Source organism: Aegilops tauschii, chromosome 4 (genome assembly GCF_002575655.3).
Source record: "Aegilops tauschii subsp. strangulata cultivar AL8/78 chromosome 4, Aet v6.0, whole genome shotgun sequence".
Classification (NCBI taxonomy): Eukaryota; Viridiplantae; Streptophyta; class Magnoliopsida; order Poales; family Poaceae; genus Aegilops; species Aegilops tauschii.
In genome coordinates, this window is record NC_053038.3 from 89,193,681 (window position 1) to 89,215,461 (window position 21,781).

At 50.6% G+C, this 21,781-nt stretch overlaps 1 protein-coding gene across 1 annotated transcript; it reads left to right on the forward strand.

Moving 5' to 3' along the window:
* Positions 1-9,248: 9,248 nt before the first annotated feature.
* LOC141021679 (uncharacterized) lies at positions 9,249-10,031 on the forward strand. Its single transcript, XM_073497531.1, has one exon. The coding sequence runs from the start codon at positions 9,249-9,251 to the stop codon at positions 10,029-10,031; it is 783 nt and encodes a 260-aa protein (XP_073353632.1).
* The last annotated feature ends 11,750 nt before the right edge of the window (positions 10,032-21,781 follow it).

The window sequence follows — 21,781 nt, forward strand, 5'->3', positions numbered from 1 at the left end:
TGATTATACTTGAACGGCTCAAATAAACAATAAGTTGTCTCGCTTGGCCTACATAGTGAAAGGCCTAATGCGCAACGCGGAGCACTGACGCTCGAATATGGCCGGGAAAACAGGGAAACCGACATGTGGGGCACACCCGTCGGGACGACGTAGCGCAGACTAGTCCAATGGAGGAGCTGGCCCACGACCTCCTCGCCACCGACAACCGTTCATGTGGGTCGTTGGGGCCAACAACGGGGCACAGCTCCAGCACCGCCTCTGGACACGGCAACCGCGGTGAGCGACACGCTCATATCATCGCTAGACGCGGTCGGTTTCAGTGTGCCGAGGGTGGCGTTAGTGCTGTGGCACGACCAACGGTATGTTTGGTTTGTGCCCAAGGTTGCCCCATCAAAGCATAGCCAAGATTTTGGTTGAGGTATTGGTTGCCCATGATTTGGCCGACATTGGCAAGAAAAATGAACTAGAGTTGGCTAGAGTTCATTGACATGCCAAAGAAATGGCAACCATCCAAACAAAGACCAATCTTTGGGTCATGACCAAAATTTTGGTTGAGGTATTGGTTGCCCATGATTTGGCCGACATTGGCAAGAAAAATGAACTAGAGTTGGCTAGAGTTCATTGGCATGCCAAGAAAATGGCAACCATCCAAACAAAGACCAATCTTTGGGTCATGACCAAAATTTTGGTAAGGTGCACTTTGTCCACAATCCAAACACACCCCAACACCCGGCTCGTCGAGGATGCACGGGGCGCCGTGACACGTCCACGGAGTGGTGTAGCACGGCCAACTGCATCCTCTGGACCTGAGACCATGCCGGGTCGTCTTGCTTTTTCAATGACATGCGGGGATCGCATGTGAGCAAAGGGCATCTCCAACGTTGCCACGACCGCAACTGACTACCCTGGCACACCAAAACCCTCGTCCCTCGCACCGTCGCGCGGTGCGTTCCTAGCCGGCGCCAGCTGCCCGCATTCATCCCGTTCGTTCGTATGTCGTCGTTAAGAGGCTCGGTGCCCGAGGAACCAACTCCGGCGACTTAATGACGCACCCGGACGCTTGGCCTCACCGGAATGTGCTACTTAAAGCGGCAACGCCCAGCTAACCTCCACACCATAGCACATTGTCCTCCTACCTGGCACCACATCCGCCATGACCGCAAGTGCGAACGCTCTGCGGGAGAGCTTGTCTTCGGGGATGAAGCTCGAGGTCGCCGCCCTCGCTCAAGTCGCCTCTCGCGACGCAATAGCGGCGTAGCCAGACACGGACGCGACCGCACAAGCGGTGGCCACGCTGGCGGCCGACGACGGGAGCACCGTCAGCCACGCGTCCTACTTGCCGCCGTCCAACGTCCGGCACCGCCGAGGTCGGGGACTCCTCCGAGGATGAGTAGGGTATGGGAGGCGGCAGGGCATGGTGTGCCAACTGGCCGGTCCGTATCCCGTGTTCTACTCTTCCTCGCCGGAGACCGCACCTTCACTTCACGGGTCTTGAACCCCGCCCCCATACATAGAGATCACAGATGGAGGACGTCGGTCGCCGCCGTAGAATAGGTTTAGGGTCGGGTTTCTTTTATTTTTCTGTCCTATAAAAGTTCGAAATGTAATGAAAATCTGCCGTGTTTGCATTAATCTTGGCCGGTGTATATGAACTTTCACAATAATATACATATTGTAGGAGTACTAGCAAGATGCCCGTGCGTTGCACGGAAGATCAAGATCTTGTGGGAGAAAAGGATGAACGAGGGAAAGCCTTATCTGCAAATGTGGAGAGGAGTGCGGGTAAATTGTCATAGTTTCCTTCCTATCCGTTAGATATAGATCGGATGGCCTATATTGCGGGATGACAGGCACACCATCATCACCAACTCTGCTTTTTATTGAACCGAGACAAATCTAACATGCGAAGTAAAATAAACACATAGGGTCTATACATACACAAATTATCGTAGGCACTCCAATAGTACATCCACTACACATTCACACATTTCACATCTTTCTACATCTACGGGAACCTACGAAAGGGTTAACGTAAATTGCCTCTCTCTCTCTCCTCCCCTGATTTTCATGGTGGTGGGCCCCTCCCTCCCCCCAATCAACAATCAACAGTTCACACGTTTCACATTATGTTAATTACGTAACTGGGATTACGTAGGTGTAGTATTACTCGTCCTAAAAAACCCAACTAAGCCAACCTCCCAACATATCGCGCGGGAAAAGACCCGGCCGCGCCATTTTAGTCGGGATTACCGGATTACTAGTAGTAGTATCGATGGATCACGCGAAGCAACAATTTTTTTTGAGGGGGCGAAGCACCTAGTTTAAAAGGAAAAAAGCGGTACACTCACAGCACTCCTGTCGCGGTTGCATTGCACCCCACACACATTCGGTCCTGCACACGGCTCATGCAAACGGAACGCGCTTCGGCTTGCCTCTTCACTGACACGTGGGACTGCACTTGGAGAAATCGACCATGCACCAAACTCCCCCCGCCCACCGCACGAAAATCCTCCCCCCCACACCCAAAAATTCCCCCCAAATCCGATTCAACCGCCCTTCGGCCAACTAGCCAATAATATTCCCCAAACCTCCCTCCCCCCTGTCCCCCTCCACTCCATTCGCTCCGCCAAAGCCGCCCTCCCCGCCGGGCCGATACGTCGGCGTCGCGGTTCAGCGATCCTCTCGCTCCCATAGTACGCTCTCGTAGACTGTCGTCCTCTAGCCGCGCCGCCACCTCTGGCTACGTTCTTGTGGAGGAGCACGGCGGTCAGCGCCGCCACCGCTGGCGACATTCGTGTGGAGACGCACGGCGGTCAGCTTCTCCCACGGTACGCGCATTCTAGACTGAGGCCCCGTTCATGTCGGTGTAGCGCTGAATGTTAGCTGATAGACGCTGTTAATCTCACTTTTTGCCGAAGTAGTTTACTGTCAATATGCTCTGCTTAAGAAGCTTCCTTGCCCTGTTCTGCACTCAATCTGCTTAGCTGAGATGGCATGCCAAGGCCGATTAGTTGCTAAAATATCCTGCCATATATTTATTGTGACGTAGATTGCCATGGTCTAGTAGCCAATCTGTTAGGTGAAATAGCTCTCCACCGTTTTATACTCGATCTTTGTTGCTGCGATGGCCTTCAATAGTTCGATGGCTGTGTGCTCGGCCTCATTGACTGCTGAAACAGCCTGCCATAATTTGGCACTCAAATCTGTTTGCTGAATTAGCTTTACATATATTTCGTTACTTGATCTGCTCGTCCAAATATCTTGCCATAGCTTTAGACATCGACCTAGGTATTTTTTTCTGGACTTCATAAAAAAGCATATATGTTTTTCCTGTAATATCTAGTAGAAGAACTAATTGGTATGTCTAACAGATGGACAGGACTTGGATAACTTCTGCTCGAAGATTCTCCGCTGCATATGTCGAGGGGGTTGAAAACTTCATGAACTTTATCAGAGCTGAGTACGGTGGTCCGAAATCAGATGTGCTCTGCCCATGTAACAGTTGTATGAATTCAATTACAAGACCCCAGTCAACTGTGCAAAATCATCTACACTTGTATGGGATGTCGGTCACATATACTAGGTGGGTTCATCATGGTGAAGCTGTGAACGTCAATGTTATTGACTACGTGGAAGCAGCAGATCACCATCTTGATCTGCCTGATGCTCAGGTGGAAGAGGAGGAGGAGGAGGTGGTGGCGGAGCCAGTGAGTTTGACCAACATTGAAACAATGCTACGAAATGCTCGTGCATTCCGTGAACTTTCACCTGCAGAAGAAAAATGGTGGGCCCGCATGTTGGAACAATGCAACGTTGCTGTCACCCCAGGAAATAAGCTGTCAGTATTCTCAGCTATGGCCACCTTTCTTCAGGTGAAGACATCTGAGCGGATGACCAACAAATCATTCGATGCGATGTTGGCTGCTTTCTGCAAATCTTTCCCAGATGCGTCTGAGCTGCCACACACCTACAGTAAAATGAAGAATTTCCTTCGTGCAGTTGGAATTGGATATGATATGATCCATGTTTGCAAGAATAATTGTGTTCTGTTCCGGAAGGATTATGCCAACTTAAGTGAATGCCCGAAATGCAAATCATCAAGATGGAAAGATGGCGATGCTGTGAAGAGGATTCCTCATAATGTTCTGAGACATTTTCCAATTACACCAAGATTGCAGAGGTTGTTTCATGATGCTGAAACAAGAGAGGATGTACTGTGGCATTCTAGGAACCAGGAGTACAGAGATCAGAATGTAATGAGCCATCCATCTCATGGTAGTGAGTGGAAAAGCTTCAATGATAAACACAAAGAGTTTGCTGCTGACCCGAGAAACATTAGACTTGGCTTAGCTTCAGATGGATTTAACCCATTTGGCCACCAGAGCGCCACATATAGCATGTGGCCAGTGCTTGTTATCCCTTACAACATGCCTCCAAATGTCTGCACCAAAGAATCAAACTACATGATGGCCTTGCTCATCCCAGGTCCAAAAAGTTCTGGAAAGGATTTTGATTTGTTCATGGAGCCTCTTGTGGAGGAACTTCGACAACTATGGAAGGGTGTTCTCACTCAAGACCTATATAGCAGCCCACCAGCTGATTTCTTTCTGCGTGCTATTATAATTTGGTGCATCCATGATTATCCGGCTTTGGGCACTATGTCAGGGCGAACGACACATGGTTACAATGCATGTGTTCGCTGTGACAGGAATCCGCTGTCATACGCAATACTTAGCAAGATCTGTTACATTGGACACCGCCGTTTCCTTGCCAAGGACAAGCCGCATCCTAGAAAATACCGAAGACATGTGTTCAATGCAAAGCATGAAAACCGTGATGCGCCAAAGAGGCTCACCGCCGATGAGTTGCAAGTGGAATTAGAGAAGGTCAGGCATCTTACACCAGGAAACCATCCTGGTAATGGTAGCGGGAAAAGGAAGCATGGCAGGGTAGAAGAGAGATTATTGTTTACCCGCAGGTCCACTTTGTGGGACTTGGAGTATTGGAAAGATTTGGATCTGCGGCATAATCTTGATGTGATGCACATCGAGAAAAATATATGTGACAGCATTATCGGCACACTTCTTAATATTGAAGGCAAGACGAAAGATACCTTAAAATATAGGATTGATTTGACACACCTGGGTATCAGAAAGGAATTGCAGGTGCAAGATGAAGGTAAACCACGGGATATGGCACCAGCTGTGTACGTCTTGGACAAGGTAAAAAGAAAAGAATTCTGCAAGGTCCTGTCACGTGTGAGATTCCCACATGGATTTGCTTCCAACCCTGAAAGGAGAGTCAGTGCAGATGGAAACAAGGTACAAGGGTTGAAAACTCATGACTGCCACGTCCTACTTCAAAGGGTTTTACCTGTTATCCTTAGAGGATTGGGCCGCCCTGACTTATACAGAGCAGTTGCAGAGTTGGGACAATTCTTCAGGGAACTCTGCAGTAGGAATATCAGGATAGATGCTTTGGAGCGTCTTAGAGACAAGATACCAACTATCCTATGCGACCTTGAGAAGATATATCCTCCAGCTTTCTTTGATGTGATGGTGCATTTGGCTGTTCATCTACCTGATGAGGCACTACTTAGAGGTCCAGTACAGTATGGCTGGATGTACCCTATTGAAAGGCAGCTAGGCACTTTCAAGGGCTATGTTAGGAATAGAGCTAGACCCGAGGGTTCCATTGCAGAGGCCTACATTTCTACAGAAGCGTTGACATTCTGCTCAAAATACATTGAAACAGCTGATCAGCTTAGCAAAGATGTGGGTGAAGACAATCCCGGGCTCAATGTTTTCGATTATTCTGTTCGAGTTACAGGGAAGAGTCGACAAGAGGACAAACCTAAAGATTTGGACAAAATGGTTTGGTATGTGTTGAATAACTGTCCTGAGATACTACCTTATATCAAGTAAGTGCAGTACAACAGCTTATACATCGTAATCTACTAAACTTGCAGCACATTCTTATATATTTAGATGTTTGACGCGATCACTATGTTGTGCAGCATCTACAAAGAGGAGTTACTGCCACAAAATCCAAGAAACATTGACAAACTGGTTATGGCAGGATTTGCGAAATGGTTCAAGAACCATGTAAGCTTTTGAAGTGCACTGTCAGTTTTTTTAATATATTGAGTACATAAGATGATCAGCTTGTCTATTTTCTAAGCATAGGTTAAGAAGATGCGGGAGGATGGGCAGGCAGTTGATGATGCCCTTTACTCACTAGCAATGGGTCCTAATACTCGGGTAAGACATTATGAATCTTGCGTTGTTGGAGATGTGCGCTACAACACCCTTGCACGAGACGAAGGCAGGAAGACACAAAACAGTGCCATCATGAGCATGGATACGTATGACAAAGAGACAACTGAAATGTATGCTAACATAATCGACATTGTAAAACGGGCATTATTGCAGAAAATCCCAAACTACCCTCTCTCAGCTCCCCCTACTCTCCGCCGGCGGCCACTCCGGCGCCGGTGGCCACCTAAAGCGCCGCCTTCCACTCCGGCAGCGGCGCCCACCTCTCCGCGGGGCCATGGCCTCTAGGGTCTCCCTCTCTGGTTCGTTCTCATCGGAGTCCGACGCTCCCCTGCCCCCTCCGCCCCGTGTGGATCCCCTCCCATCTTCTTCCCCCGCGCCACCGCGGCGGCAGCTTCGTTCCGCCCCCGTCGTTCCTCAGGTCCTGGGCACCCCGTTTGGGCCGGTGGTGTAGGGCGGCGCGGTGGGGCCCTCTCGTGCTCCGGCGCCGCGTCCGGCGCATGGTGGATGGTAGACCAAGATGCCGCGGCGTCCGCGCGTGCCGCAGGCTCGCGCCCAGCGCCTGCCGCGCCGGCGGCAGGAGGGGCGGAGGCGCATCCTGACGGTGGCTCGTCCTCCTCCCTCCTCCAGGCTTCCGGCGGAGCTGTACGGCTGCTGCTACAACTGCGGCAGCGATGGCCATATCTCCAGGGAGTGCACGAACCCCACACTCTGCGTTCGTTGCCATGGGCCTGGTCACACCTCGCGGGGCTGTACTCGTCCGCGCAGCCCGTCTCCGGTGGAGCAGCCGCCTCGCCCGCCGCCTGCTCTGCAGCTTCGGGCAGCGGATGGCCAGCGCCCGGCGTCGCCGGCTTCGCCCCTGCGCTCGCCCGTGGTCCTGCCGCCCCCGCTGCCGGGTCCCCCGTCGCCGGGTGCGGTGCGTCTTTGGAGCCAGGTGGTGCGGGATCCGCCCGCGGCGCGGCCGCTGTCGGTGGGTAGGTCCGCAGGTCCGGCGTTCTCGGTGCCTTTCGATTCGCTGGGCGGCCAGCCCCCTCGGCCGGTGTGCTGCTGTGATGAGGAGGTGGAGGTATGCTTTCTGGAGGCTGCAGAGGACACGCGGTCGCTCGAGGCGGAGCTGGCACAGGGCCTGCTGGTCACCGTCGTCGGCACTAGGCCAGCGGTGGATGTGGACGCGGCGGCGTCCGCGATGCATGCCGCGTTCGGTGTTGGACCGGCGGAGATGTCAATTCGGCGCTTCTTCCCTGAGGATTTCCTCATGCTCTGCCATGATGGTGCCCTTCGGGAGCGCATGGTGCGCGCTGGGCGCGTCGAGGCACCCTGGTTCGAGCTTTCTCTGAGGCCATGGATTCGGCAGGCACAGGCGACGGCGGCGTCCTTGCCGTACCTCATTCCGATCTCGCTCCGGGGTGTGCCGGCGCATGCCTGGTGCCGGCGGACAGCCAGTGTGATCTTGCGCGGATTGGGCTACGTCGTCGGCGTTGATGCGGATACTGCAAGCAGGGTGGACATGGCAGATTTTAGGGTTTGGTTGCGCACGGACCGGCCTAGGCGGATCCCCAGACGGCGTCTTCTCTACATTGACGAGCTCCGGCGCACGCTTTGGTCGGAGGCGGACGGACGACGGTCGGCGGCCGGGCCTTGCTCAAGCGCGTTCTGGTACCCCATTGAGATCTCGGTGCTGCCGGGCGTTCTGGCTGATGATGGCGGGGAGGCGCCCCTGCCGCCGCCGCCGCCTCCTTCCCCGCCCACCGGAGACGATGGCCACGGCCAGGGGTCCCCTGGTGGTTCGGGTGGGGGAGGCCACTCTCGCCGTGCTGAGGGGTCCGGTGGTGGATCGGTGCATACGGTGGAGTCCTCGACGGCGGCGGCGCCGCCAGCAGGCGCGCGCGCGTGTGTTCAAACCGCGCCCGATCTGGTCAACCCAGTGGTCAACAGCAGTGGCGAGGCTGGTGTTAGGGGATCATTGGTGGGTCCGGTGGATTGCCCTTTTGGCAAGGATAGGCCTGGGGCCGAAAGCTGGGCAGGCTCGCGGGTGGCGTCCTGTGTGGCCCCGGCCGAGGCGCAGCAGACCGTTGGTTCCCCTCCCTCGGTGCAACTGGCCAGATGGCGGCAAGGCATGGGGAGGGGACAGAGCGCTTTGCAAGAGGCTGGGCCAGGCGCGTCGGGGCCGCTGCCCTCTGCTGGGCAGGGTTTGGTGGACTCGGTCCGGATTGGTGGACTGCTAATCCCACTGCAGGACCGGATCACGGAGGATCACGACTCTGTTGGGGTTGGTGCGGATGTGCAGCTGTTGTCGCTTTCATGCACGGTTTCTGAGGGTATAGGACAAGTGGAAGCTTGGGAGACTTTCCAGGTCAGCTTGTCAGGTGGAGAGAGCAGCCCGATCCGCCCGGCCAGGCCATGCACGCCTTCGGTGTCTGCTCAGTTGGCTCAGCGGGAGGACGCGGATGGCCAGGCCCGGGTTCCCACGCCATGCCCACCTGGGATCGGGGAACCGGTGGCCCCGCAGGAAGCTGGCCATGTGCTGGCACCAGATCCGAGGCCATGCACGCCAGCGGCCATGCAGAACGTTCCAGCGGAGGATTTTCACGTGGATTTGGGCGTTTTCTGCGCTGATATGCGTGTGCCTACTTCTCCCGTGCTGCCAAGGCCTTGTGGCCGTGCTGTCGCTAACCCGGGACGCCAGGCAAGGAAGAAGCAAGGGCTGGAGATAACGCCGAGGCGTAGCGCTAGAATTGCCAAGCGTGCGGTGACCAAACAGCAGCAAGTCCTCATCCGGAAACTATGCTTAGCGCATGAAGGTGAAGTTATATCCGAGGAGGCGCTGCAGATGTATGTGGACCTGTTCTCGCGTCCACTCTCGGATGCGCACATCGCAGCTATTCTAGCCTTGTTTGGCTGGGAGTCGCCCCCGATGCCGTTGGTGGACAGCCCTATTGGGGTTTAGCTGTGGGGTCTGTGCGGACATTCTAAATGAATGCGCACCCGTTGAAAGTCTTAGTGTGGAATGTTCGTGGGCTAAATGCCCAAGCTAGGAGAAACGCGCTGTACCAGGTGGTGGCGGCGGCCAATCCGGCAATCGTCTGTCTTCAGGAAACCAAGCTCCAAGTTGTATCGGTGATTGATGTAAGGCAATGCCTTGGTAATAAATATGAAAACTTCTTCTACTTGCCGGCGGTGGGAACTCGTGGCGGGATTTTGGTAGCTTGGGATGACTCTATCACCCACATATCCAACCCGCACTACACTAATCATACGCTGACCGTGCTGGTTAAGTGCCCGGATGACGAACATGCATGGTGGCTTACATGTGTATATGGGCTGCAAGATGAGGTCGACAAGATTGAGTTCATGCAAGACTTGGTGGACATTCGGGATCTGCACGTAGGGCCGTGGTTGGTAGCTGGGGATTTCAATCTCCTGGCTAGGCAAGAGGACAAGAGCAACGAGCTGGTTAACCGAAGGATGCTAAGGAGATTTAGGGCTAAGTTGAACAGATTGGAGCTCAAGGAAGTTTACCTCAATGGGAGGCGCTATACCTGGTCGAATGAGAGGCGGAATGCCACGCTGGAAAGAATTGATCATTTTTTTGTCTCCAATGAGTGGGACGAGGCATTCCCGACTTGCTTCCTGTCTGCTCTAGGGACGGCGATCTCGGACCACTGCCCACTTATCTTGGATATGAATGTGGAGATTAGTATGAGGAAAAGATTCAGGTTCGAGGCATTCTGGACCAAGGCAGAGGGTTTTTTTTGACACGGTGCAAGGGGCTTGGGATTCGACGCCCGAGGCGTCCAATGTGTACCTTACGCTACATAACAAATTGCGAGCTACGGCAATAAGTCTTCAACGATAGAGCTCTCGCTGGATTGGCAATGTTAAACTCCAAATCTCCATTGCCCTGGAGGTAATAAAGCAGCTGGACGTCGCTATGGAAACCAGGCCACTGTCGGACGCGGAAAGAAACTTGAGGAGCTGCTTAAAGAAGAAGTTGCTAGGGCTGTCCTCTCTGGAGAGAACCATAGCAAGACAGAGGTCGCGCTTGTTGCAGCTGCGGGAAGGAGATGGAAGCACAAGACTCTTCCATCAGCAGGCGTGCCATAGACAACGCAAGAATGCCCTACGCTTGGTTAAGTACAATGGATGCCTATATTCTGGCCAGGAGGAGGTGGCTTCCGCGGTGGATGCATATTACGGCGCGGCGTTCGCTACCGCTGAATCCCAGGGCTACACTATAAATCTGGAAGAGTTGGACTTGTCGCAGCTGGATTTATCACAGCTGGAGGAGCCATTCACGTACGATGAGGTGGAAGGTGTCATCAAAGGGATGCCCCTGGACAAGGCGCCTGGGCCAGATGGATTTACGGGCCGCTTCTATGCCGCATGTTGGCATATCATAAAGGACGATCTCATGAAAGCATTGGCTTGTTTCTACAACGGGGACGTTCGAGGTTTAGCCGTGATCAACAAATCTCTCGTCACTTTGCTGCCTAAGATCGATGGTGCCCTGGATGTGGCGGACTACAGGCCGATCAGTCTCGTGCATGGAGCTATCAAGATATTTGAGAAGGTCCTGGCATGTAGATTAGTGTGGAAATTACCGATGCTTGTGGGGAACCATCAGAGTGCCTTCGTGAAGGGTAGATCCCTACATGACAACTTCATGTTGGTCCAAAGTACAGCCCGAAGGCTGAATGCCTTGCGCAACCCCGCCTTTCTACTCAAGCTAGACATTTCGAAAGCATTTGACTCCGTTCAATGGCCGTTCCTGATTGAGGTGATGCAGCAACTTGGTTTCGGACCTAGGTGGAGATCATGGATCTGTGGTATTCTTGCAACTTCCACCACCAAGATCATGGTGAATGGATACCCCGGGGACACTATCTACAACTGCAAGGGGCTCAGACAAGGCGACCCGATATCGCCGATGCTCTTTATTCTCACCATGGAGCCGTTGCAAAGGCTGTTCCAGCGGGCAACGCAAAGAGGACTCTTGGAGCCATTGGCGTCTCGAGGGTTGAGGCAACGACTGTCCATATTCGCAGATGATGTGGTGGTGTTCATTAAACCCAAGCCAGGAGAGCTTGAGGCCGCGAAACGTATCTTCAAGGTCTTTGGGGAGGCATCAGGTTTGCGGATGAATATGGCGAAATCTGCGGCCCTTCCAATAAGGTGCTCGGATCAGGAAAGTAACATGGCGAGCAGCGTGCTGGGTTGCCCGAGAGGGGCCTTCCCAATCAAATACCTGGGCCTCCCGTTGGCACTACGGAAGCAAACTCCAGCGCAGTTACAATACTTGGTGGATCAAATGGCTAATTGCCTCCCTAAGTGGAAGGCGGCTTTGATGCCGAAGAGTGGACGGTTGACTTTGGTCCAATCGGTGCTATGTGCCATGCCCATTCATGCCATGATGGCCTTGGATCTTCCAAAGAAGACTATAGCTGCGATGAACAAGGTGTGTAGAGGTTTCCTCTGGTGCAAGCGAGCTAATGCGAATGGAGGCAATTGCGCTGTCGCCTGGGACACAGTATGTGCTCCAAAATGGGCTGGCGGACTGGGAATACCAAACCTCAAATGGCTGAATGTGGCCATGCAAGCTAGGTGGCCATGGCTACAAAGGGTGGACTCGAGCAGACCTTGGAGTGAGTTCACAATTCAAGTTCCAACAGATGCACAACTTCTGTTCCAGGCAGCCACCAAGAGCGAGGCGCATTGTGGAGGAAGCACCCTTTTTTGGGAAGACCGTTGGATCAATGGGATAAGGGTACAGGAAATAGCACCAACTATATATGGCATGATCCCTCGACGCGTCAGATCTACGAAGCATGTGGCATCGGCCATTGAGGATGGTTCTTGGGCTATGGATGTTGGCCCGGACCTTGGAGAGCAAGCCTTGAGGGAATTCTTATCCCTATGGCTGTGTGTGCACACGTGGGAGCCGGAGGTGGATGTGCCTGATATGATAGCATGGTCCTGGGAGACGAACGGACGCTACTCGGTGAGGTCGGCATATGCGGCAGGGTTTTGGGGCCGAGAGGTGGCACCTACGACGGAGCTGACCTGGACGTCCCGAGCCCCCTCCAACTGCAAGTTCTTCACTTGGCTAGCACTGCGAGATCGGTGCTAGACCTCGGATAGACTTGCACGAAGAGGGTTACCGCATCAGGACGCTTGCCCTCTTTGCGGCCAGGAGGACGAAACGATCAACCATGTGCTGCTAACATGTGTGTTCGCTAGGTCCATATGGGTTGTGGTCTGTGAGGCATTGGGCAAGCTAGATTGGACACCGATGGCGCAAGACACGCTTGGCGTTTGGCTTCGGGATAAACAAGGACCGAATAACCTGCGGCGCAAGGATCTTCATACTATCTTCATCCTCACCATTTGGGAGCTGTGGAAGCATCGCAATGCTATTGTGTTCGAGGGAGCCTCTCCTTCGATGGATGTGCTTATTGCTAGGGTCAAGTCCGAAGGGAAGATATGGTCGCTAGCCGGCAAGTTCAAAGGGGACATTGGACCCTTCTTTGGTAGCTTAAAGAGGTGGGCGCGTAGGGAAGGGTAATTGTAACGGAAATTTTGTAAAACATGGTGGAGGCAACCTTTGCCTTCCTTCTTTAATATATAATATGCACGCTCGTGCATATTCGAGAAAAAAAATAATAGACATTGTTCAGTTGCAGTATATCTCCAGTTTCGAGGATCATCGGTGTGTGGTTCTGTTGTGCTGTCGTTGGTATAACCTATTTTCCAGGATCGCAAAACCCAGAGCTGATGATTATTTCAAATCCATCAATGTCAAGGCGGCGTACCAGACCAACGAGCCTTTTATTTTGGCAAATCAAGCAACACAGATATTTTTCTTGGAAGACACATTTGCACGTTGCGATGACTGGAGAGTATTGCAAAGGTTTGAGCAGAGGATTTCGTTTAATGAAGTTGCACAACAAGATGATGCTTACACTGCTCCTGATGTACAAGATACATAGATGTTCCTAATATCTTTGAGAACCATCATGTCAATGACGCCGGCGAAAAGATTCCCTGTCGTGTTGTGGACATACAAGAGTTGATCAAGATGAAGCCAACGTTCGAGGACGTTGAGGATGAAGAAGAAGATGACACCGTGGGGAATTACGATTCAGACTGATATACATGGCGAAGATGTTGACGCTGCTGCTGCGGATGATGATTACATTGCTTTTGTCGTATTTGCCTGTCAGAAGACGTTTTTTTATCTACTATGTGAAATTGTGTTTGCTATGACAACTGAAACCTGATGAACATGTTGTTTAGTATTTTGCTGTGAGAACATCACTTGTTATGTATGCTGATTTGTGTTTGGTGATTGTATGACAACTAAAACATGATGACATTGTTGTTTAGTTGTACTCATATTTGGCTGTGAAACTTGAATTTGATGACATAGTTTGCTGTTGGACTGCAATTTTCTCGATGTCTTCGAATGAGAACAAAGCTGACCCGACAGGGCCTCTGCTATTTATTTATTTATATGAGCAAAAGGGGATACCCCTGATTTCCGTTAATAGAAATCATTAGATGTTCACAACACTACGCCCAGCCTGCTACATAGGTTTCATTCATTACTAGTTTCAGCAAAGTGCTCATGTCGTAGCCACTGAATACATCACAAGTGCTACATACACTACAAATAAAGAGACAATCATCCTACAGAGCACATCGATTTTGCCCATTATCTTCACAAGCTCTTTCATCTCCTCATTGCTGTCATGGTCATTCAGCAGCTGTTGCTTGGCCATGATCAGAGGAACTGCATCTTTAACCTTCTACTCTGCATCTTCCTCTTCTGCCGTTCCTTCAGTTACTTGTCCAACACCCCAACCTGCTGGTATTGGGATTCCTCGGCTAACCAAATAATCAGCGTAGTTGCATTCCCCCACATCAGCAACTTCCCAGAAATACAAATCACACGAATCTTCCCTTTTCTGCACGAATCAAATTGGAAGATCATCAACCAAACTATTAAAAAATTAGCAACTGAAAGCATTAGAACAACACTTAAACATATTATTGCCCCATGATTCGGGCATTTGTAGAAGACTCGGCCAGGGTTGCGGATTGTGGTTGAGATGCGACGGATGACTCTGCGTGATTTGCAGCAATGGCACCACACCAACGGCAGCGGGTTGCGATGAGCAATCGGCTGCGGTGCGCGTGCCGGCGGGGGTGTGATGAGACCCATAGGCGATGGTACGGGTGGCGACTTGGCGCATATCTGGTTGTTGCCTGCTGAAGAGCAGGTGGATGAGCAGCCAGCGGACATGGTTGCTGCGGCCAGAGCTTCTGATGCTAGGCAGAGTAAGTAGAGAAGAGGAGAAGCGAACGTTCCATATGTCAGTTTCATTACTTGTAGAGTAGCATAGCACCATATATAGTCATAGTCTAGGTTTGGATTCGAACCAGCTGCAGGAGCACGTCTTTCTTTTTTCTAAAACTCGGCAACGTCTCTTTACTGGTACACTAGCTTGTTCTGTACGCCTTCCCAAGTCTTTGATTTTCTTTCCCTTTTTTTGCGAGGAAGGAAGGAGGACAAAATTGAGAGTTCCTGGGACTCAAACCCAAGACCTCTCGGTTGAAAACCAAGGGTGCTAGTCACTTATGTGGCGAACGTTCCCTGTGAGGAGGACGGCAGACGAACGCATTTTCCTCGCAATTTTCTTCCTATATATAAAAAAGTATGCTACTTGGTGTCCGCTTAGTCAACAAAAGATTGTGCCAACCTTGACCGTTGGATTGACATTCAACGTCTGTCGCGTTTCTTCAGTCTCTTCTTCCTCGAGCCGCCAAAGCCAAACCAGCGCCGGCGGGACCGCCTGCTCCCGCCTCCCACGGCTGGCTGTGATCTTCCCCGGCTCCTGTTCGTTCCCGTCCGAGGCCTCACCATCGTCCTCCGCCTTGGTTCGCTCGCCGCGGCGCCGCCCTTCGATGTTGTCAACATGGTCAACAACTGAGAGGAATAAGGAGATGACTGTACATGGTGAGGATGACAGTAGGGACCCAGCAGCGCGCGCAGTAATTTTGTTTTTTCGGGACGGAGAAGGGTATCAACTGGGTTGTGCGGGACCCGTGGCCTGTCTAGCCCAGGCTTTTATTTCATATGTTTAGCACATGACCAGCCTAGTTTGTTTTTTTCCTTTCTGAAAATGGCTAGCCAGCTATTTTGTTTTTTGCAGAATAACCAACGTAGGCCTACTTGCTTTTCTACGCCCTGCTGGGCCGGAAATCTTTCAAGACGAGGAGGGATCCATTTTGCCCAGAAAATGGGCTATAAGTAATAAGAAATGGGCTATAAGTAATAATAAATGGGCTGTAAAATGAAAAAATACAGCAAACAGGCAATTAGTTCCAAAATACTGTTTTCTTTCGGATTTTGATATTTTAAATTTCATTGTTTTTGTGCGGGTAAAATTTCATTGAATTTAAATTAAGGTATATTTAGATTTAAAATTAATTTGAATCTTGCTAGAAATTTCGAGCTGTATGCTGTTTGGGACAGATTTGGAGGCTGACTTGTGGGTCTACTAGGTTGACGTGTACTTTGGCTTTGTCAACTTAGTCCACAAACGATTCTAGCAGCAGTGACCGTTGGATGTTAATCCAACGGCCGTGCTGCTTCTTCAATATCTGATCTTCTTGCTCCAGCCGCCCAAACCAGCTCCGGTGGGACTGCCTGCTCCCGCCTCCCGTGGCCGGCTGTGCTGCCGCACAGGCCGCACCGCCCCACCCTACTTCATTGCTGGCCAGGCCATTCCTCTACTCACCCACACCTCCTGTTATTTTCCGGCGACGGCAGCCGGACCAGTAAACCCTCGTACTCCCCACCGCGTGGGCAACCATTGCCGAGTCTTCCCCAGCTCCGTGTCGTTCCCTTCCAAGGCCTCGCCGCCGTCCACCGCCATGGTGCTCTCGGCGCGGCCTGGTCAACGTGGTCAACGAACGACATCCATCGGTCGTGGACTGTACGCGCAAAAATAATGATTCCTCCACCTGATAGCTGGGACCCACCGGAAGGGCCTCTGTATTTCGCGAAAAAAACGTTCCCCCCGCTGACATGTCGGACCCACCAGCTATATCTTCGCACCCAAGGAAGTGCCTCCTTATTACGCACAAAAAATGAATACCCCCTGCTAGCTGGGACCCACCATAGTGGGAGGATGACTTGTGGGCCAACTAAGTTGACGGTTACGGAGGGCTTTGTCAACTTAGTCAATATGAACGATTCTAGCTCCAGTGAACGTACGATGTCCATCCAACGGCCGTAGTGCTTCTTCAACCTCTGGTCTTCTTGCTCCAGCCGCCCAAAGCAGCGCCGGTCGTGCCGCATGCTCCTGCCTCCCGTGGCCGGCTGTGCTGCCGCGGAGGCCTCACCGCCCCCTACTATTCCCACCGCTGGCCAGGCCCTGCGGCGATGGTAGCCTCACACCGCAGCCGAACCGGTGAACCCTCGTACTCCTCTCCGCGCGGGCTTCCACTGCCGCGTCTTCCCCGGCTCCGCGTCGTCCCCTTCCTAGGCCTCGCCGTCGTCCACCGCCGTGGTGCTCTCGGCGCGGCCTGGTCAACGTGGTCAAGGAACGACTTCCATCGGACGTGGACTGTATGTGGAGAGGCTGACAGCTGGGTCCACAGCCGCAGCATGGAAGTGCCTCCTTATTACGCGGAAAATAATGATTCCTCCACCTGACAGCTGGGACCCACCGGACGGGCCACTGTATTTCACGAAAAAAATGTTTCCCCCTGACTGCTGGGACCCACCAGCTTCATTTTCGCACGCAAGGAAATGTGTCCGGGCAAAAAAACGATTCGCCCCCCTGACTGCTGGGACCCACCAGCTACACCTTCCCACGCAAGGAAGTGCGTCCGGGCAAAAAAACGATTCGCCCCCCTAACTGCTGGGACCCACCGGCTACATCTTCGCACACAAGGAAGTGCGTCCGGGCAAAAAAAATGATTCGCCCCTGACTGCTGGGACCCACCAGCTACATCTTCGCAGTCAAGGAAGTGACTGACAGTCGGGACCCACCTGGTCGAAGCGTACGTAGCGTTGTCATTCTGGTCGCGAACGTGTACGTACATACTGGTCGTAGTAGAGGCATGCACGTGTCGTAGTAGAGGTGCGCATGTAGCATGTACACGTACGTACAGCAGCCAGGGTGCAAGAAAGAAGATACGGCCACGTATGTGTACATACGGGCGGGGTCTCGAACGCCTACTCGCGCATACGTACGGCCAGGGCTCGTGTACATGGCTGGGTCGGAACGGAGAAACAGCGTCGTCGTCGTGTTCATGGGGAGGCAACGGAATGCGTCGTGTTCATGGGGAGGCAATGGAATGCGTCGTGTTCATGGGGAGGCAACGGAATGCGCCGTGTTCATTGGGAGGCAACGGAACGCGTGGGAGCCAACCGGCTGGGTCGGAACGGAATGCGTTGTCGTGTTCATCGGGAGGGCTTGGACGGAACAGGCGATGGAAACGAGGCCTGGCGTACCGCAAAACAGAGGAAACGGACCTCCTACGTTCGGAACGGGGTCCTGTTGATCGGGAGGGGTGTGGCGTACCACAAAACGGAGGAAACGGACCACCTACGGTCGAAACGGGGGTCTTGTTGATCGGGAGGGGTGTGGCGTACCGCAAAACGGACGAAACGGACCTCCTACGGTCGAAACGGGGGTCCTGTTGATCGGGAGGGGTGTGGCGTACCGCAAAACGGACGAAACGGACCTCCTACGGTCGAAACGGGGGTCCTGTTCATCGGGAGGGGTGTGGCGTACCGCAAAACGGGACTCCACGGGATACTGTTCATCTCCACCGTCGACCTCCTCCAGCCTCCACGGGCTATCGTCGACCTCCTCTAGCCTCCATGGGCTCCTGTTCATCCAGCCTCCACCGCGCGCTACTCCACCGGCTACTGTTCAACCACCCCTCCAAGGGCACCCCTCCACCGTCTACTGTTCATCCAGCCCTCCACACCACGGGGTCCTGTTCAACCACCCCTCCACGGGCACCCCTCCACCGTCTACTGTTCATCCAGCCCTCCACACCACGGGGTCCTGTTCATCCAGAGGCAACGCCACCGCTCACTATTCATCCAACCCCCCCTCCCCCGCAACGCTCACTGTTCATCCAATCGATCGGCTTCAGTTAACAGCAATAGCGAAGGAATCGCTCGATCGGGTTCAGTTAACAGCCATCGATCGATCGCTCGGGTTCAGTAACGCGTAGCCTGCAGTGCAATCGCTCGGGTTCAGTTAGAGCCCAACGCCTCGCTCGGGTTCAGTTAGAGCCAACGCCTCGCACACACGCGCGTACGTGTACGAGATAAACGCGCATCGCTCAGCCCCCGACCTCCCACCGTAACCGGGAACTCCCCGAAATTTTCCTCCCCCTCGCTTCTACCATGGTTTTTTCCGTCATGGACGGCCCAAAGAATGTCATGCAGCTGCGTCTCCGGCCCGCGCAGGACGAAAATCCCATTTTCTGTCATGATTTTTTGTCATAGAAGTAGGAGCCCACCACATCTATGATGATACCGGGTTTTGTCACAATTATCGTCATAGAAGTGTCATATGTATGACAGAAAAAAATTTCGTTCGGCCCAAAATGTCACGGATGTGTCTTTTTTTGTAGTGAGTAGTAGATGCAGGCAGGAGTCGGTCTACTTGTCGTGGACGTGATGCCTATATACATGATCATACCTAGATATTCTCATAACTATGCTCAATTCTGTCAATTGCTCAACAGTAATTTGTTCACCCACCTTAATACTTATGCTCTTGAGAGAAGCCACTAGTGAAACCTATGGCCCCCGGGTCTATTTTCCATCATATTAATCTTCCAACACTTAGCTATTTTTGTTGCCTTTTATTTTACTTTGCATCTTTATCATAAAAATACCAAAAATATTATCTTATCATATCTATCAGATCTCACTTTCGTAAGTGACTATGAAGGGATTGACAACCCCTTTATTGCGTTGGTTGCAAGGTTTATATTTGTTTGTGTAGGTGCGAGGGACTTTGGCGTGGCCTCCTACTGGATTGATACCTTGGTTCTCAAAAACCGAGGGAAATACTTACGCTACTTTGCTGCATCACCCTTTCCTCTTCAAGGGAAAACCAACGCAGTGCTCAAGAGGTAGCAAGGATTTCTGGCACCATTGCCGGGGAGGCTTACGCAAAGTCAAGTCAAGATTTGGACTCCCGACAACGAGCCATTTCTGGCGCCGTTGCCGGGGAGTCTATGCAAAAGTCAACATACCAAGTACCCATCACAAACTCTTATCTCCCGCATTACATTATTTGCCATTTGCCTCTCGTTTTCCTATCCCCCACTTCACCCTTGCCGTTTTATTCGCCTTTTCATTCGCCTTCTTCCCGTATGTATCTTTGTTTGTGTTTCCTTGTGCCTTCTATTTGCTTGCATCTTTGCTTGCTAAAAATCTATTGATATGGATCCACTTAAAGTGTTCTACTTGGATCATCTTCGATCCTTATGCGCTCGTGCTGACACCCCAACTAGCCTAGTTGATGGGAAATCTTTAGATGAGCATGCTCATTTTGTGCGTCATCGTTTGTCTGAAAAGGGGAAGCTCTTACGGTATCATATAAATAGTTTGATGTGTTATGCTTGGAATCTTTGTGAAATTTATGATTTTACTTGTTGCTCTGAAAACATTAAGAAACACCTTCCCTACCAATGTGAGTTTAGTGATAATGGAATCGTATCTTCATATGCTAAGGGTGTTTATAATTACTATGATGTTCAACAAATTGAAGAATTTGTTGCTTTTAAGGGTGCTTATGAAATTGCTTCGTTGATTGAAACGTATGATGCTACTCTTTACAAATCTAAATTTTTTGCCATACTTAAATATTGTTATGATAATTATGCTTCCAATGCCTATGTTAAACCCTATATTGAGGACTCCTCCGCTGTCCAAGAAGAGGCTAATATTTCGCAGGAGTCCATGGAGGAAGAAAATAATGATATGCATGAATCTATAGATAATTATGATTCCAATGATTTGATTGAAATATCCCTTGATGAACATGATGCTTGCTATTCTTGTGGCCATGATGCCAATATTTATGAAGATGAATTTGCTATAGTTCCTTATGTTAATCATGAGATTGTTGCTATTGCACACATACTTGACAGTTCCTTCGATGAAAAGCATGATTGCAATGATTTTGCTATAAATTCTCTTAATGCCAATTGTGTTACTAATATGCAAAACCCTAAGCTTGGGGATGCTAGTTTTTCTATGTCTACTATTTGCTGCAATGATCATGATTGGGGTGATTCTTTTTATGGTCTTGAAAATTCATTTAATCCCCATGATGAATATGAGATTGATAATAGTGTTTGCAATATTATTGAAAGTGGGTTTGGAAGAGTGTCAACTTTAGATCCCACATATTTGGAGAATGTTCAATCTTATGAAGTTTTTGATAAAAGTGGGTTTGGAGAGGTCGTGACTTTAGTTAATGTTAATCCCACTATTTTGGAAGAGTGTCAACTTTGCATGCATGTGGATCGTGTTGAGAATATGTTACGTGATAGATATTTTGTTGAATTTGCCTATGATCCTACATGTAATTATTATGAGAGAGGAAAATATGGTTGTAGAAATCTTTATCTTACTAAATTACCTCTCGTCATGTTGAGATTGCTATTGTTTCGTTCCACTTCCTTGCATATGCTAGATTTTGCTTGTCTTGATAATTTGTTTGCTTATAAAATGCCTATGCATAGGAAGTATGTTAGACTTAGATGTGTTTATCACGTGTTCTTTGATGCTTTCTTTGTGCTTCAATTCTTGTCTTTCATGTGAGCATCATTGAAATCTCAATGCCTAGCTTAGGGCGTTAAACGATAGCGCTTGTTGGGAGGCAACCCAATTTTTATTTTTAGTTTTTTTGCTTTTTGATTATGTTTAGGAATAAATATTTGATCTAGCCTCTGGTTAGATTTGTTTTTATGTTTTAATTAGTGTTTGTGCCAAGTTAAACCTATAGGATCTTCTTGGATGATAGTTATTTGATCTTGCTGTAAATTCCAGAAACTTTCTGTTCACGAAAACAATTGTTAAAAATCACCAGAACGTGATAAAATATTGATTCCAATTGCTGCTGATCAATAAACAAATTGTCTAGGTCTTCCTATTTTGGCTGAATTTTTTGAGTTCTAGAAGTTTGCGTTAGTTACAGATTACTACAGACTGTTCTGTTTTTGACAGATTCTGTTTTTCGTGTGTTGTTTGCTTATTTTGATGAATCTATGGCTAGTAAAATAGTTTATAAACCATAGAGAAGTTGGAATACAGTAGGTTTAACACCCATATAAATAAAGAATGAGTTCATTACAGTACCTTGAAGTGGTCTTTTGTTTTCTTTCGCTTAGAGATCGTGCTAAAGCTTGGTTTTCGTCTTTGCCTAAAAATAGTATTGATTCTTGGAATAAGTGCAAAG